Source organism: Plecotus auritus (genome assembly GCF_963455305.1).
Source record: "Plecotus auritus genome assembly, chromosome: 8".
Lineage (NCBI taxonomy): Eukaryota > Metazoa > Chordata > Mammalia > Chiroptera > Vespertilionidae > Plecotus > Plecotus auritus.
Genome location: NC_137782.1, coordinates 170,886,286 through 170,904,983, shown reverse-complemented (window position 1 = coordinate 170,904,983; position 18,698 = coordinate 170,886,286). Strand labels below are relative to the sequence as shown.

At 49.9% G+C, this 18,698-nt stretch overlaps 1 protein-coding gene across 1 annotated transcript in view; it reads left to right on the top strand.

The window, feature by feature from the left end:
• DDX1 (DEAD-box helicase 1) overlaps positions 1 to 5,703 on the top strand; it is a 28,544-nt gene extending 22,841 nt beyond the window's left edge. The window contains exons 19-26 of the mRNA XM_080686637.1: positions 360 to 506; positions 1,516 to 1,607; positions 2,846 to 2,918; positions 3,037 to 3,109; positions 3,184 to 3,226; positions 3,952 to 4,047; positions 4,306 to 4,426; positions 5,372 to 5,703. Coding sequence (XP_080542763.1) covers positions 360 to 506; positions 1,516 to 1,607; positions 2,846 to 2,918; positions 3,037 to 3,109; positions 3,184 to 3,226; positions 3,952 to 4,047; positions 4,306 to 4,426; positions 5,372 to 5,502 — 776 coding nt within the window. The 3' untranslated portion in view covers positions 5,503 to 5,703. The remainder of the gene's footprint in view (positions 1 to 359; positions 507 to 1,515; positions 1,608 to 2,845; positions 2,919 to 3,036; positions 3,110 to 3,183; positions 3,227 to 3,951; positions 4,048 to 4,305; positions 4,427 to 5,371) is intronic.
• Positions 5,704 to 18,698: the final 12,995 nt, after the last annotated feature.

Here is an 18,698-nt window from a genome sequence, read left to right as displayed (position 1 = left end):
ATGGTCTTTACTCCATAGAGGGAAGTAGGAACATTTTGGTGTTTAGGTTAACTTAGAAAGTATATTACTTGTTTTTAATGGGGTTAAACATTTATGGCACATTTAGGAAGGTAATGTGAGGCACAAGAGAATGAATTCTCCGTAAATGGTAAGAACAGTGTTTTGTGTGGTTGTGTTTTTCTGTGTGTGTGTGTGTGTGTCCCTCATAGGAGGGACGGTTAGAGATGTTTTGGGACCCCACAAACTGGCATCACATTGAAGCAGAGTTTAAGGGAGTTAAGCAGCAAGTCTGTGATTTGTGTTGGTGACAGTTTCAGATTGAGATTCTGTGTTTTTGTTCTCCTCTGGTGATTTTTAAGAGATGTGGTCCGAAGCTATTAAGATCCTGAAAGGGGAGTATGCTGTGCGGGCCATCAGGGAACACAAAATGGACCAAGCAATTATTTTCTGTAGAACCAAAATCGACTGTGACAACTTGGAGCAGTATTTTATGCAACAAGGAGGAGGTAAGGTTTCCTTACTGGAAGTAAGTTGTGCTTATTGTCTCATTTAGTCGGTTATTAATCTCCGGTTGATGCGGCCTAGAACGCGCACAGAATGTAAAGCAGTGATGGTGCGCTGTGTATGTGCTGACTCGGTGCTTTTCTGTAAGATGAGCCCAGGAAAAGCAATGGACCATTTCCACAGAGGTGGTTTCATTACAGTGAACGTGGGTCACAGTGCTAAGGACCTATGTCACTTGGAAGGGGGTGAAGTTACTGAGTAATGTTAAAATTTCAAGTGTATCTCCTAAGTAATGGAATGTATGTCTTTTAAATCGAAATATGAGGAGAAAACCTTAATCTAAATAAGGCTAAATAAGAAAGGAAGAAAGGGAAATGAGAAAAAGCAGAACAGTTAGAAATTACAGAAGAAGAGATGGCTGGTGGAAAATCTGGATATATGCGTGAACACTAACGTATACCAGGGGACTAAAGTCTGTTAAAAGGCAGAGGTTGGCCCAGCCACTGGCTCAGATAACTGAGTTGTGTAGATCAGCGCTCGCCAACCGGTGGTCTGTGAGGTCCGACAGGTTGGCGATGGCTGGTGTAGAACACCTTCAGGAGGGCAGGCTTGTGGGCGTGGCCTTTCGTAAGGCATGGACTTCTTAGTGCCGTTCTGATTCTTCCAAGAACAACCTCTTTCACCTACTTTCGTTTTTCGCTTCGTATGGTACAGGTGAAGTTCCTAGTGTCCACTTGTATTTTCCTCTTATTAATGTATTTCATTGGCATGATGCTTGATTTACTCCTGCAGATTGGAAGGTGGCTTAACATGTCCTTCAAAGCAAAATCAAATTTGATGCCAGGGAGTTCACTTTAGTGGCACTTTGCCTAATTGTGTTAACCCTGGTTTGTGACATAGATCATAGATTTCTATAGAATTATATGATACCATTATAGCCTGACTTCTTTTTTTACACATAACCTAAGGCTAGTGTTTTCCAAGGTTAACTTTTAATCTGCCTTCCACTAGGGCCTGATAAGAAGGGACACCAGTTCTCCTGTGTTTGTCTGCATGGCGACAGAAAGCCTCATGAGAGAAAGCAGAACTTGGAAAGATTTAAGGTATTGGCATTGAAATCGTTTACATTTCCTTAATACGAAAGAGGAGAGTTGTATCTGGTTTTAATCAGTTCCAGTTAATATTCATAAAGCAATTCTTGTCCTAGAAATTTCAAAATATTTCCGTCCTCGCTGGTGTATTCCATTCATGGCTGTGCTTAGTCATCTTTAAGGTCAGATGGTAAATTACACATTCTCTATCAGCACAACACTACTATAACAAGAATTTTTAATTTGAGAAAGTTTTATTTAAATTCTTTCAGGTAGATATTTTTAGAAGCATCATTAGATAGGTAAACAATGTCTCTGAGCCTTTAAAAAAGCTTATAGTGATGCCCATAGAAAACTTAATATGTAGATTATTTTCAGACAGGTGTCAAATAGGGTTTTGTAGAATTAAATATAGTTTTAATTGTTTAGGGCAGACCATCCCAGCCACAGCACATGAATAGGTTATGAGGTGGGTGGGGCTTGAGCCCTTTAAGACCCAAGGTCAGTAGCCTGCACCCACAAGAATCCTTACTGTTTATCAGGGTGTTCATTTCAGTGCATACTGCATTCTCTCAGGCGCACCATGGAAGAGGTGAGAGTGCTGAGCGAGGGAACTTCGGATTACGTTCCCATGCTCTGGATTGATGTGGAGGGCAAACTACATGGAATGGCCTGGTGTACTCAGGGGGCCGCCCTTCTGTATCTAGGCATTCTACTGGACCCAAACCCAGTGCGCCCTTCCCCCTCCCCCAGAGCTCTAACTGCTGTGCCTCGGCCGGACCCCCTCCCAGGCTGGTGTGTATTTCCTTAGTGAGCACCAGGAGGCACTCTGCCCCTTCTCTTCAGCATTTTTTCCTCACAAGCATTGAGGTATAATATCTAGTATTCTGAATTTCAATGCAAGGGTAAAAATAATGCTTCTGTTTTTATAGTGTGTTCTATTCTATTTTTCTCTTGAATTACCTATCAGGATTTCTGAAGATAAAGGCAAATTGTAGCAAAGGTTTAATATCTTTGATGTAAGAGAAAAGCAAAGCAAAATTAATCTAGTCATGGATTTATTCACCCTAAATGTCGTAGTTAGTGAACCATAACTTAAAAATTCAAGAGGTGGCCCAGAGAATTAAGATTATCTGGGTCTCTAATCTGAAAGTAGCACAGTAGTTACTAGAGTTCTCAGTTAGTGGAAAGACAGTGTTGTGTTTATCTTTTTGTATATGTGCTGATAAATGCCTTTCTGTCCTCTGTAGAAAGGAGACGTAAGATTCTTGATCTGCACAGATGTAGCTGCCAGAGGAATTGATATCCATGGCGTTCCTTATGGTAAAAAGATACTTTTTATACCTGTAGATGGAATTTTGTGGAATTTAAAGTAGTAAACTAATATTTTCAAAATACTTAGAAACTCATGGCAGTTGGTAATGACCGATTTCATTTACAGTCATAAATGTCACCCTGCCTGACGAGAAGCAGAACTATGTCCACCGGATCGGCCGCGTCGGCAGAGCTGAGAGGTACTGCGGCCCCCTCCTCCCCTCGGAGCCTGTGCTGGGGGGCGGGGTCTAATGAGACTGTTCCCCTCTTTCAGGATGGGCCTGGCCATTTCCCTGGTGGCAACAGAAAAAGAGAAGGTAATCCTCTCACTGCTATATCGCATTCACTGTTTATGCTGCTACCTTTTTTTTAGATGTTGGAAAGAAAAGCAGTGGGATTTTCCCATTTCCATTGAATTTGGTTGCACAGGGAATATAAGTGACCTCTTTGTAGCCTTTTTTTTGGTCAGTGTTCACTAAATGGATAAATAGGATGAAGTTTGGAAGGGAAAAATGCAAAATGTTATTTGTCCTAATAGCTTTAAAATAACTGTTTTCACCAAAATGTATTTAAACTCTGGCATGGTGCCATAGAAGACTATGGGGGAGGGGGGAAAGTGTAACCTACTATTTTGATGTAATTTCAAATTTACAGAAAAGTTGCAAGAATAAAGAATCCCCTTATATTTATTCCCCAAACCAGTGGTCATTTTGCTTTTTGCTTTATTTTCTTAGGAAAGAGATTTGGACTTATTTTTTATGCTCATCTTGATAATATAGCATTCTCCAATATGTACTTTTTCATCCTTGTTTCTATGTGAGAATTGCTTTCTATAACTGACATCCATTTTGGAAAAACTGTTGGATTATTTTCAAGAAGAGTTCTTTCAGGAGACCCGGTTAGAAAAGAGCTACTGAGTGGTGACGGTAGCAGCTGCACCTGCAGTCTGCCTCGAGGACAGACGATATTAAGAACAAGGTGACAATAGAGCATTCGAGCGAGCTCCTGTCTCCACGCATGTTCATGCCTCCTCCCTCTTTAGGTCTGGTACCATGTGTGTAGCAGCCGTGGGAAGGGGTGTTACAACACCAGGCTCAAGGAGGATGGTGGCTGCACCATATGGTACAATGAGATGCAGGTAAGATGCCCAAAGCTTTTTACAGTTGGAAAATAGACTGCATTTGTTTGCAAAAGTCACATCAGCACTTATCTGTTGTCACTTAGGAGGAAAAGTATTGAGTATGATGTTAGCTGTAGTTTATAAATTGTAACTGTGAGTCCATCTCTTCAGAAATCTATCTTCCATTTATGCTAAGTATTGTACAGCTTCCTGCTTTTATTTAATGCTACTAAAATGCAACTCTTGTCAAAATGGAATTTTCTCTCCCTTTCTTAGTTGCTCTCTGAGGTAGAAGAACACCTGAACTGTACCATTTCTCAGGTTGAGCCAGATATAAAGGTACCTGTGGATGAATTTGATGGCAAAGTTACCTATGGACAAAAAAGGGCAACTGGTGGTAAGCTTTGAATTACTTTTAATTCTATTTTAAATTAGAATGTTTCCTCTCTGAGCATCCGTTTAAGAAGCAAGTACTTTTATTTCATAACTAGAGGCCCGGTGCACGAAATTCATGCACTTGGGGGTGGGGGGTCCCTCAACCCGGCCTGCACCATCTCGCAATCCTGGAGCTCTCAGGAGATGTCCGACTGACAGCTCAGCCGCTGCGCTCGCCAGCCGTGAGCCTGGCTCAGGGCTTCTGGCTGAGCGGTGCTCCCCCTGTGGGAGTGCACTGACCACCGGGGCAGCTCCTGAGTTGAGCGTCTGCCCCCTGGTGGTCAGTGCACATCATAGTGACCGGTCATTCTGCCATTGGCTGATTTGCATATTAGCTTTTTATTATATAGGATGTTAAGTGTATATTTTTAGCATGTTACTCCCTCTTTATTATTCTCATAGCACTTGTCCATACCTGTCCACGGCATTTTTATTGTATGATGTATGTGAATGAAGAAGCAGTGTAGCTGCTTCTCTCGATGTGTTAATGTCATATGAGTAGTTGAACATTTATAGAATTTTTAGGGAACGAGTGTAGTGATTTTGAGTGAAGAATCAGAAACCTTTGACTTAGTTCAGTGGTAACCAGCCTACCCTTCCCTTCACCTGGAATGCCCTTCGCTCATTCCTGAAATTTTGTTAAGATTCAGGCTAGCCTTGTGCTTTCCCCAATCAAGGACGAGGACGGGAGGGCCGGATGGGGGTATTGGGACAGCTGTTAGTGAGGCCGAATCATGGATTTGTAATGATTTAACATTTTAGAACTCTGAGTTTTGGAGGTAACTTGCCCGGTAGTACATTTTTATTGCTAAAAGCAACGTTTACTGATGCAGTTGAGCCAAAGTATTGCCAACAAGTTGTTTCAGGCAGGTCATTTACATGACTCTGTGCTCTGTGTGTGATGCAGGTGGAAACTATAAAGGCCATGTGGATGTTTTGGCACCTACAGTTCACGAGTTGGCTGCCCTTGAAAAGGAGGCGCAGACGTCTTTTCTGCACCTTGGCTACCTTCCTAACCAGCTGTTCAGAACCTTCTGATTCCAACACACCGAATGAGACTTGAGTAATACGGCTGTCGTCTTAAAACTCTAAAACTGCTGTACTGCTTCCAGGCAGCAGTATTTATAGTAACTTAAGCTATTAATGCTAACTCTTGCATGTCAAGAAACATGGAACATTAGTCATAGGAATTCTTCATGTAATGGCAACCTAATGAAAGTAATAAATGTGATGACTCTATTTTCATGAAGGTCTGTGTCTTATTTTAACGTGACTTGACAGTTTTTCTTCTTCAAGAATGCTGTGGTTTTATGAAGTGCCGTTCATGGGAATGTGAACTTGGCAGAGGACCTGTGTGGAGCCACTGTGAGTATCGAGGAGGCGCTTCCCCCCAGGCAGCAGCCCTCAGTGGAGACAGGCTTGCGATGGTGACGGTGCCTACGTGTGTCCGTAGCTGGAGAGGTGGGAGGTGAGAGAGGACCGGTGGTCCCGAGGCAGGACAGCTCGGCTAGTCTGAAGCCGGGTGTTTTAGGAGCTGGAAGGTTCTGTGAGGACTGACAACCGAGTGGGTGATGGCTACAGTGAAGAGGTATCCTTAAAGGTTTGCCTTTGTTTTAAGGTCCTTTTGAGGTTATGCTCACAAAGATAAAACGATTCCACTGTCCCTCTGGGCCTTACACTTGAACACAGCCCTTTGGAATACATTTCCTCAGACCCTCTTGCCTAGCACCAGAAGGAAAAATTGAAATACATATAATTGAATTGCTCTTTTGTGCCATTTGACTCTTAGTTTATAAAGGAGTTTCTTGGGGAACTTTCTTTACCTTAGAGATTTCTTAAGAGCACAAGTTTCAATTTCTTGTACGATGGTTTTAAACGTTTGAGCACTGAAATACTTCTTTAAACACAGTCTTGAGTGAAATTAAATATATAAACAGCGGGAAACGCATTACCATTGAACTCACTTCCCAGTACTGAGTCCTGGTGCGTGTGGCAGGGGGAGGAGAATTTCATTCTTTCACCCACACATGGACCACTGTGCTTGGCGGGGTCCTCGGCTGATGATCTCACAGCCGGGACAACAGCTGGCCGCGATCACGTACCCCAGCCACTGCTTTAGAAGTGAGAATTTCATCGACGTGGCAGCAAAGGGAAGACTGACACTCAGACCGTTCCGCACTGGAGCTGGAAGAGGTCGACCTGGTCTGCTCACGGCCCTGTTTTGAGGTGCAGGAGCGAGTCGGGCGGGGTTCCCATCCACAGGGCCCGGCTGGTCGAGTTGGGACCAGACCGTGGGTCCTGGTGGCCGCTTTTCCTCTCTGGTCTCCCTGGGACGAGGGTTCCCCGGGCCCAGGGGTGGGCTGGAGGGGAATGCTGGACAGAGCTGGGAGATGGTGGGTTTATTTGTGTGTTTCCCTTTAAAATACCATCAACGGGGATTATCCGGGGAACAGAGTTCTTAACAGAGGAAGCTCCGTGTAACAGGCCAGCAGGGGTTGCCTAGGTTTCTGACCGACCCTCTCTCCTCATCATCCTTCCCTTTATCTTAGTCCCCCGTCCAGATGCTGATTCCTCCAGCGTCTGGATCCATGCTAAGGATGTGAGTAATGGCTCAGTCCCGGTTAAGAGTGCTCACAGCCACACGTGATGCTGATTGGCCCATTCCTTTTACAGTAGAACCTCCTGGGTTTTAGTCGGTTCAGTATAGACCAGCCGTGGGCAAACTACGGCCCGCGGGCCGGATCCGGCCCGTTCAGCTGTTCTATCCGGCCCGCGTTGCCGAAAGAGCGGAGGGTTCTCTTGCTCTCCCCTCCGCTCCTTTACTTTGAATTTATATTAGTTCACACAAACACTCCATCCATGCTTTTGTTCCGGCCCTCCAGTCCAGTTAAGAACCCAGTGTGGCCCTTGAGTCAAAAAGTTTGCCCACCCCTGGTATAGACTGCCTCGCTGGAGACTGGCTTCCCAGGTTCTGCTCGGTGGGGTGTGAGCCGAAATGATGTGTACCATTGGCCACGCCCTCCCACCTGCGCGTCCCTTCCCCCTCAGCTGGAGCTCGCACGTGGTGCTCGCGGGCCAGGTTCCCACAGAACGGTGTCATGCTTAGCGAGTGGCAGGGCCACAGGGCAGAGGCACCTGGGTGACCTTGAACAAGGGCTGCCCACCCCCTGGGCTGCCCAGCACCGTCACTTGGTCTTACCTGAGCCTCTGTTTGCTTAGGTCCGTCCAGCTAATACCGTGCACTAAGGCCCTGGAAGGTCCAAGAAGTGTTAAAATTACCCCTCGGGTGTTAGCGTCTGGCTCGGCGTCGGCTCTGTCCACTCTATAGTGTAAGAGCTTATGTGACTACTCAGATCTCATTGGTGTAGCTCTCATGTCCGTCCCCTCGCACCCAGAGGTGCCCAGGTTTGCCCCACCTTCACCGACGTCCCGAGTCTGGGCACATTCCTCCTCGTCACCCGCCCTCCGCTCACTCATTCTCTGCGAAGCCACCTGCGGGCTTCAGTGGCGGAGTTAGACTTTCCTAGTGACTGAAATCGTTCTGTGTTTGGGAATTTTTTGTTCGTTTAAATTTTAATAAACTTCAATGAGCGTCTCTAACTCGGGTTTCCGTAGTCCTGGTATCCCTAACGTGGAAGGTACTTTCAGCCTCAGGAGGTCAGGCCCACCTGAGCGCCCACGGAAAACCGGGCGTCGCGTGGAGATGTGCTGATGGCCGGGGCGTCTGCCCTCGGAACGGGCTCCATAGGACTGACTGGTGGTGGTAACTACGAGTGCCAGAACCTTCCTGCACCTCATCCCAGTATATGTCCCCGTGATAAACTTCAGGTTAGCGCAATCCCCACCCCTTCCCACACCATTCCTGCTGGCAGTGTGGTTCAATTTTTTCTGTAAGTTTTTTTGCTGTACAGCATAGACCAGCCGTGGGCAAACTAGGGCCCGCGGGCCGGATCCGGCTGTTCTATCCGGTTCTCTTGCTCTCCCCTCCGCTTCTTTACTTTGAATTTATATTAGTTCACACAAACACTCCATCCATGCTTTTGTTCCGGCCCTCCGGTCCAGTTTAAGAACCCATTGTGGCCCTCGAGTCAAAAAGTTTGCCCACCCCTGGCACAGACCCTCCTGTGTGTGCAGTTTGCTATCTTCATGCAGCGTAAGTACCGTTCTTGTTACAAAGGCGCCAGTGGCTGCATGATCCGTTGGACGTGCTGTGGTTGATGGACCCTCCACACTCACTGCTTTCGAGCTCTGGGGGGGCGGGGAGCACTGGAGACGGCGTGCACCTCGGAATGCCTGGCCCGGAATGCCTGGCTGGGCGCAAATCCGGCTCTGGCGCTCCCCTTTCTGGCAGGATGCCAAGGCCAGGCCCTTCGCCTCTGCGTGTCTTCGTGAGAGCGCCTCTTCAGCTTCTTTGTTTATAAAACCGGTGAAGATAATCGGCATCATTCGGGATTCTGTTAAGCATTCAGCAAAAGTCTAGCAGGGGTCCTCAAACTACGGCCCGCGGGCCACATGCGGCCCGCCAAGGACATGGATCCGGCCCGCCGGGTGCCGCTGCCTGTCCTGCTTAGCAGCCGACGCGTCCCGGGCCCGCAGTGCGCATAGGAATTTGTTCATAGTTTTTTTTTTTAAACTATAGTCCGGCCCTCCAGCGGTCTGAGGGACAGTGAACTGGCCCCCTGTTTAAAAAGTTTGAGGACCCCTGGTGGGCACTCACACCCCCTTTTATAGTGCGTCCACGTTGACATCTCTCCCGCGCTACATACGCATCACGTTTCTCTGGGAATCTTTGATCTGTGTTTCCGATGGTTTCTTTCTATGACTTTAATTCCTGGATTGAGTTAAAGCGAATGAACCTAACAGATATTTTTCAGGGTCATTACCAGGTTGCGTTGTGGCGCTACACTAACAATGCATTCACGCTAACAATGTTGGAACAACTCTACAATTTATTTTCCAAACGGAAACCCTACTCGTGAGCATTTAAAGCTTGTTTTCGTGTGTCTCCCCACACGGTGCTGCCAAATAGAGACGGTCTGACGTCTTAACGCAGCGTTTTCACTCACAGCTCCTTTCCTGGTCCGCACCCCTGCCCACCACCATCACCCGGCACACAGACCCAGACTTGTAAGTAATGTGCAAGCCTTCTTTCGTTTCTTTAAGGTGGACGTGCGTTTGGCAGTGACTAAAAACAGCCAGATTTTTTTAAAGTTAATTCTCAATCAATTCTAAATGGGCAAACACCATTTAGACACAGTTTACCTTATTCTTCTGACTTAAAACACATTTTATGGCAGTTTGAATGAGATATGAAAAGTGTGTAGATAACCATAAAATGAGGTCTGGGGTAGGTCCCCCGCTAAGGTAATTTATCATTTCCCTATAGGTTCTGACAATTTCCAATGTACCAGCAGGGACTTTTTTCCAAGTGACCTTATTTGGGGGAAAAGGAATATTTGTCAGGAGGGAAAGAATGTAGTGGAACAGGAAGGAAAGGGAGGGTATTTTGCTGCTCCAAAGTAATTGATCGAGGATTCCTTTGGAGGGAGGAGGGCAAGGGGAATTTTGGCTGTTTTCTGTTCTGCTGCTTTAAATAATGACCTCTCATTTAAAGCCATCCAGAACTGTGGTTTTTCTGACAGAGGTTTCAGTCTTACTGGTCAGAAGTTGAGGGGAACTGGAAAAGAACCGGAGTCAGATGGGCTTGGATCCCATCCTGCCAACAGTCAGTGACTTCTGGCTGGTCCAATTGCACACAGATGGTTAGTTCTAAGGCTCTGGCCCCAGGAACCTGCATTTTGACAGATTGCTCAGACGATGGAGGTGCAGATGGACCTTGAACCCAAGACCCACTGTTACAGATACATGGTTCTTAGAACTTGAACTCTTGCTGCAGTCTTTTCCCCTAAGACCCAGGCAAGACGATGCAAAAGAGTAAGAGACAGATGCTGCTAACAGCCGTGGGCAAACTACGGCCCGCGGGCGGGATCCGGCCCGTTCGGCTGTTCTATCCGGCCCGCGGAGCCGAAAGAGCGGAGGGTTCTCTTGCTCTCCCCTCCGCTCCTTTACTTTGAGTTTATATTAGTTCACACAAACACTCCATCCATGCTTTTGTTCCGGCCCTCCGGTCCAGTTTAAGAACCCATTGTGGCCCTCGAGTCAAAAAGTTTGCCCACCCCTGTCTAGAATCACCTGCCTTCCCGGAATGGCCCACTGCTTCTGCCAACAGGGAGCATCTCAGCTCCTTCCCTGAGTGATCTCGCTGTGGGTTCCCCTTGGGAGCTTTTGTTTTTGTAATCCTCACCTGAGGGTATTTTTCTGGAAGGGAGGGGGAGAGACAGAGAGGGAAACACGGATGTGAGAGAGACACATCGATTGGTTGCCTCCTGCATGTGCCCCAACCAGGGCTGGGGATGGAGCCTACAACCGAAGTACATGCCCTTGACCAGAATTGAACTTGGGACCCTTCAGTCTGCAGGCTGATGCTCTATCCACTGAGCCACATCAGTTAGGGCCCACCTAGGAAGCTTTAAAAGAAAATGCCAGTCCCTGTACCTCGCCTCCAGGGATTCAGACTTCAGCATCGGGCTGGGCCTGGCTGCCCCGAGATGCTAATAGATTGCCAGGTTGAGAGCTGCTGCTTTAAACAGCCTGACTCGAGATGCTTCTTGTTCCTGTTGCAAAGCATTGTGGGTCCCCTGCAAATGCCCAAGTGAATTCGTGTCCTGAAGCTAAATACAGCGTGGGTTCAAGCTGGAGCCCTCACTCTCATACTGTGCAGTAGAGGTTTTCACAAAGACGGATGGAACAAATAGTACCATATATCATTTTTGAGAAACGAGGAAGATTATTTTTAAAATAAATAAATGAATGTAGTTTCCTCCCAATAGTCACTTTGGGCATTCAGACCAATCTTTTAAGGATGCTTCCAGTTTTCAAAACCCAGTTGGCCTTTTAGACATTGTCACTTGGTGTTTATTTAAAACATTCCCATTCCCTTTGTAGGAAATGATTGGCTCCATCCACGGTTTCACCTTAAATCTTATCCTCCAGCTTGGTAACTCACCCCGTTCACCAGAAAGGACTCTCGGTGGCTGTTAGCTTCAATTAGATCCCCATCGAAGGACAAATATTTGCTGCTGCCAAGGAAGGACTTTGGAGAAGCAGCCAGAGATGGTGTCCCTGCTGGGCAACCATGGCAGGTCAAGGGCTTTCCAGTTTGGAGTCAGGGTCTTGGAAGAGAATCTAGCCTGGAGGTAAGTCCTGGTCCGATTAGGACTTGCCAGGATGGAGGGTGGAGGCGGAGAGAGGGCCAGCAAGGATGGGGTGAGCTCAGAGTGGGAGCAACGCTGTCTGACAAGGAGCTTCCCTTTTCCACACGGGTCCCCTTGAAACCCTCACATGTTCGCTACGTAGTGTTAGCAGCTAAGCATGTACAACTTGGGGGTTGAAGGGAGGGCGGTGTGTGTGTGTGAACACAGGGATGTGAGAAGGTGTGGGAATTGGTTGGGACCCTGTCCTGTGGGGAATTGTTCCCTAGTGGCCGGAGGGGACAAGGAAACTCTGGAGCCGTCGTCCAAACCAAAGCTTAGAATGGTGATGGGCTTAGTGACACTCAGATTTAACGGATACTTCTAAGAATTCTTAGACTTTTGGGGAAAGAACTGGCTAACCTGCACTCACAGAGGCTGGAAGTTTGGGGTATTTTGTTTGGCTTTTAACGGCTAGCAATTTGGAGATATTGGATTATCCAGGGGTGGGCAAACTTTTTGACTCGAGGGCCACCATGGGTTCTTAAACTGGACCGGAGGGCCGGAACAAAAGCATGGATGGAGTGTTTGTGTGAACTAATATAAATTCAAAGTAAAGGAGTGGAGGGGAGAGCAAGAGAACCCTCCGCTCTTTTGGCTCCGCGGGCCGGATAGAACAGCCGAACGGGCCAGATCCGGCCCGCGGGCCGTAGTTTGCCCACGGCTGGTTTATACCCATAGCATGAAATAATAGTTCCCTTAAAATATTGGTGCTAGTTCTATTGGTTACAGTGACCGACGCTATCATATCTTCTGTCCATAAATGATGATTCGTTTTCCCAGTGATCGCCCGCAACCCAGCGCCAAGAGAACGGTTACCCGTGAAATGACATGGGGCCGAGCCTACCTGTGGGTCCGTGGTTTAGCATCTCCCAGCAAGGTCACCAGGTGGCGCTAACGTCACACTGTGAACACCCACCGCGACACCCTTCATGCGGGAGTATTTTTACCACTTGGGGTCACTTAAGGATTACCTGACTTCCTTTTTTTCTGCTAAGCAAATCGCAGACTCAAAGGAATTTTTCCCATTCCATCTGTCAGGGTCTAGGGGGTCTCTTTCTCTGGATCCCGCAGGCCAAGAAATGTGCAGTAGGGTTTTCCCCCCCAAAATTGGCCCCACACAGCTTGTGCTCCCGTGGCTTCTCCTGCCACAAGGCTCTTCGAGGGCCGTGGCACCCGTGCTCTCGTGGGCCCAGCACTGGGGAATTCTCCGTACGAGGAACTTCCACGCGTGTCTAAGTTGCGTGTATGCTCATTGCCACTCCTGTTAGCATCTTCAGAATGCAGAATGCTTTCTTCTCCGGCATGCCCTTGACTCTGCCCGTCTCTAGAAGCCCAGGTGGGCATGAAGGGAGGTGGGTATCACCCACTCGCCTTCCCACCACTTCCCCGTGGCCCCCAGGACCTGTGCAGGGCCTTGGCGAGCACGGTGGGTGGGGTCTGCGGGAGGACCCCGACTGCCTCTGCTCCCTGCGGGGGGTATGGATGGGCGTGAGGCAGCACGTGGGGGCTCACACAGTCCTCCCGGACCGTGAGCCTCACTTCCCAAAGTCGCTCGTGGCTGCTTGTGAAATGATGTTCGAACACCTCCCGCCAGTCGCCCTGCTGACCAAGCCCCTCCGTGCGCCTGGAAGTGGAGCGATAACCCACCGGGCACGTGACCAGGTGCATGGTCTGTCCTGAGCCTTCTCCTTTCCTCCAGAGCCGTGGTCGGCAAACTGCGGCTCGCGAGCCACATGCGGCTCTTGGGCTCCTCGAGTGTGGCTCTTCCACAAAATACCACGGCCTGGGCGAGTCTATGTTGAAGAAGTGGCATTAGAAGAAGTTTAAGTTTAAAAAATGTGGCTCTCCAAAGAAATGTCCATCGTTGTCCTGTTGCTATTTGGCTCTGTGGACGAATGAGTTTGCCGACCCCTGGCCTAGGGGATGCCGCCTGGGGGTGGAAGCAGGAGGCGGCGGACGGACAGGAACGGCCTCTTCTGGTGCAGTGTATGGCTGCAGCAGAAACTCATTCGCTCCCGCCTGTTTCCATGTTTAATTAATCCATGTCAGCCCCCATTCAAGAGCCCGCACTGGGCCTTTGGTGCCTTAGGTCCAGGCTAATGGGGGCGCTGGCGGCCCTCTAACACGGGCCCCCGCCTCCCCGCTCTACTCCCTTGGTTGCTCCATTCATGCTGAATTGAGTTCCCTCCCTGCAGCCACAGCAGCAGCAGCTAACACTGATGGACCCTTCACCTGAACCTGGTTTCCTAAGGGTTTACGCATCTCACCCCAATCCTCAGAACAACCCCGAGACAGGTTCTATTCCTGTCTCCATTTCCCAGATGAGAAAACTGAGGCACCGGTGGTTCGTGAGTTGCTTAGAATTACCTGGCGAGCAAGCGGTGGAGCGGAATTTGAATGCAGGCGCTTTTCCACTGCGGCCTGTGAGTTCTTGCTGCCGGAAGGCCTTCCCACCTGCCCCTCGCTGGTCAGGACTCCACGCCTCCTTAGGGACCTGGGTTCTGCCTCCTTCATGGGGCAAGAGCACACCGCACTTTAAAATACCAACCATGACCCGGTACTTTATATTCAGTGTCACGTAAGAGCCGATATTCTCTCTCTCCCTCTCTCTCCCTCCCTCCCTCCCTCTCTTTCTCTCTCTCTCTCTCTCTCTCTCTCTCTCTCTCTCTCTCTCTCTCCCCCTCTCTCTCCCTCTCTCTCTCTCTCTCTCTCTCCCTCTCTCTCTCTCTCTCTCTCTCTCTCTTCCTCCCCCCTCTCTCTCTCTCCCTCTCTCTCTCTCTCTCCCTCCCTCTCTTTCCCTCTCTCTCTTTCCCTCCCCCTCTCTCTTTCTCCCTCCCCCCCTCTCTCTCTTTCTCTCTCCCTCCCTCCCTCTCTTCCTCTCTCTCCCTCCCTCTCTCTCCCTCCCTCTCTCTCCCTCTCTCTCTCTCTCTCCCTCTCTCTCTCTCTCTCCTCCCTCCCTCTCTCTCCCTCTCTCTCTCTCTCTCTCTCTCTCCCTCTCTCTCTCCCCCTCTCTCTCTATCTCTCTCTCTCAGATAAGGAATTCCAAGGCCCAGTGAGGTTCAGTCCAGTCCATCAGGTTGGCTCTGCCGGGTCCCAGAGCTTGCGTTCTTCTGTTTGATGACTGTTTCCCCCTATGTTTTCGGGGGAGCAGAGTCCTCCCAGGGGAGGGTTCCGGGCTGCACCTCTCTCCCTGCGGCGTCCCTGGTGGGTGTACAGCAGGTACCGCTGACGGGCTCATTCCCCGTGCCACTGGGAAGGAGGACTGAGACCCAAAGCAGAGAGGCCCCTCGGGGCTTTTCCCCTGAGTCAGGACTCAGTCTGCTGTGGTCCCACCAGGACAGGACGGAAGGAAGGCCAGCCCGCTGTCAACGGGAAAATACAGTTTCATCAAGACACTCTTGACCAAAATATGCGCATGATTTCGAACATATGGGGCTTCGAGCTCCAGTTTCCTAGGGCTGGGATTGCAGTGCGATGGGGGACCGAGCCTTGCACAGGAATCTGTGAATTCATCACGGCTATTTCTGCAGCTCTGGGCTTGGCCTCGCTCCAAGCCAAGCACTTTCTGCGGCGCAGTTCCTGGTTATTTGAGGCTGGATGACTCACTGTGTGTAACATCCTCTTGTTTTCCTCCTTTTCCTCCCGGGGGGGGGGGGGGGGGGGGCCCTCCTACCTGAGAGGCTTGGCGGGGGCAGGGAGGGGTATGAAACCCCAGCCCCTGTTGAGCCCTGCTTTGCAGCTTTGTTAGCATTTGCTGGGAAAGCCTTCAGGGTCTCGTCCTCTCTTTCCCCTGCAGGCAGGTCCCCCTTCCCCTCTGCGCCCTCCAAGCCCTTTGCTCCTTGCTCTCTCCTAGCGTTTATATCCTTGCGTTGTAGTTCCCTGCTTACACGTCCGGGTCTTCCTACATAAGGTGAGTCCTTTCCCACAGGTCTGATTTTGATATCCTCAGTACCTGGCGGGGTCTGGCCCGGAGAAGGTGGTTTGGCAAACGTTGGTTGAGTTGGAAGGAAGCAAGGAAGGAAGGAAAGAAGGAAGAGTAGACAGATGGGTGGATGGATGGGTGGATGGATGGATGATCACGAGAAGCGTCTACGAAGAAGTTGTAGACATCAGCTAGCAAAATAAGGATGAGAAGGTAGGATTCATGAGTTAGTTTTTATTTTTTGCACCGGAGAGCTGCATGACCTCAATACAAGGCCATAGACGGAGGTGGGCTCGGAGCTTCAGCCTTTGCTTTAAGAAGGGCTTATGTTTCTCAGACGGGAGCTGTGTCGGCTTAACCAAGAGCCCTCCGGTTACCTGAGGAGGAGGCCCTCACCACCGCGGTCCCATACTCTGTCCCGTCATCCTGAGACCCAGCAGCGGCATCAGGCTACACCGCCAGGCGTTGCCTCCTTTATCTCTACACCTGTGCAGGGCAGGAATGGCACTCTTCCTCTAAGGCAGGGGTCCTCAAACTTTTTAAACAGGGGGCCAGTTCACTGTCCCTCAGACTGTTGGAGGGCCGGACTATAGTTTTAAAAAAAACAAACTATGAACAAATTCCTATGCGCACTGCGGGCCCGGGACGAGTCGGCTGCTAAGCAGGACAGGCAGTGGCACCCGGCGGGCCGGATCAATGTCCTCGGCGGGCCGCATGTGGCCCGCGGGCCGTAGTTTGAGGATGTCTGCTCTAAGGAAACAGGTTCAACGAGGTGAAGTAGCGATTCAGCAGTAATGGTTGGGAAGCTCGATGTCCCGCTGGTGACAGTGGGTAGAACAACTCGACAAGATGAGCAAGGAGACAGAGACCCGGACAGCACGTGAACGGACCCCTCTGGGACGGACCCAGCCCCAGCAGAACACACCTCCTTCTCAGGTGTGCAAGGGACGCTCTCCAAGATGCACCCTACGTCAGGCCCTAAGACAAGCCTCGATACATCGGAAGAGATTAAAATCATATGCAGTTGCCCTAACCGGTGTGGCTCAGTGGATAGACCGTCGGCCTGCGGACTCAAGGGTCCCAGGTTCGATTCCGGTCAAGGGCATGTACCTTGGTTGCGGGCACATCCCCAGTAGGAGGTGTGCAGGAGGCAGCTGATCTATGTTTCTCTCTCATCGATGTTTCTAGCTCTCTATCCCTCTCCTTTCCTCTCTGTAAAAAATCAATAAAATATATTTAAAAAAAATAAAATCATATGCAGTATATTCTTCTATCACAATGGAGTGAAATTGAAGATCAATAACAAAAATCCTGGGAAATTCACAAATAAGTGGAGATCAAACAACACACTGCCCAACAACATAAGACATCAAAGGGGAGGTTGGGAAATACTGTGAGTTGCATGAAAACGGAACACCACGCAGGGAATCTTAAGGATGAGGTAAAGCAGTGCTGGGGGGCGTGGGGGAGGGGTTATAGCAGTGAGTGACTAGTCAAAAGGAAGAGAGATCTCAAATCAATAACTTAACCTTTCACTGGAAGGCACTGGCGGGTTGGGCGGGGGGCGTGGAGAGTCAACTGAACCCAAAGAAAGCGCAAGAAAGGAAATAATAAAGACCAGAGTGGGCATCAGTGAAACAGAAGAGCAGTAAGTAGAGAAACTGAACGGAACCCCAAGCTGGCTTTTTGAAGAGACGAGCGAAGTTGACAAACCTCAGCTAGAAAGACGTGGGGTCGTCTTCCCAGCGGCTCCAACAGCACGTGGCGGAGCCAGCATCCGAGCTAGAACTGTCTGTTGCCAACGCCGAGGTGGGGACCAGGCGTTTGCCTTCCTTGCTCATGTGTCCCTGGTGCTCTGTGCCCGGCACACGGCACACGCAGGGGCCCGGGAAATGTTTGCTGAACCGCAATGAAAAGCAAACCTTCTCCCCGCCCTCAGCCAGCCATCTGTGCGAGATGATAAATTACGCTTCCAATGCAGATCGGGCTGAATTGCACTATTTCTGATGAGAAACGCTGAAAACAGCAAACGGCTTGTCCTTAAAAATAAACCCTTCGGCTTCAGGGATCTGGCCCAGAAATGAACCGTGTGCAGATCCAGCTCCAAGGCTGGGCGTATTGCCCTGGAGCCCGGGGTGAGGGGGTTCCGGCTGGAGTGAGAAGCCCTGTCACCCTGACCTGGCCCCTGGGTGGGGAGTGTGCATTGCGCACCCCTGGTTACACTCACTGTGGGGCTGGCCTAGCTCTGAGGGAGCAGCTGGTCCCAGACAGCCCACGATGCTGGACCGTGTCCCCAGACGGACAGGCTAGGAGCCAGGGTTCAGGGATGGCACCCCAGCTGAGCCAGGCCGGGCTCCATGGGGAGTCTTCGCTTTCTGACATTGCGTAAGGGTGACAGGTAAAGGATGTTGACTTTAATGAACCCAACCAAGTGCATGGGGTTTGTTTTGTTTTTTAAATATCTTTTTATTGATGTCAGAGAGGCAGGGAGAAGGAGAGAGAGAAACATCCATGATGAGAGAGAATCATTGATCGGCTGCCTCCTGCACGCCCCCCACTAGGGATGGAGGCCGCAACCGGGGCATGTGCCCTGACCAAGAATTGAGCCATGACCTTCTGGTTCCTAGGACGACACTCAACCCCTGAGCCGCGTCAGCCGGGCCCAAGTGTGTGCCGGTGTCCCAAAAGGCTGGGAAGAAGGGGGGACTCGGTGGGTATGTGCCAGAACCCTACCGCGTGCTCAGGCTGCAGTGACGAGGCCGCCTGCTCCGGGGACAGGGGAGGAGGCACAGTGTCCCCCAAGTGGGACAGCATCCTGGCCAGACAACCCAGACGGAGGAAGGCAGGGTGGGTGACGGCCGTGCGCCCATTTATCCGGAGGACTAGGCGAGGCCCCTAGATTTGTCCGAGGACTCACAGAAGGTGGAGAAATGCATCTATTTCTCGGACTCCCGGGACCAGGGGGGTCCGGCGCCCGCCCCGCCTCCTAGGAGGCGCGT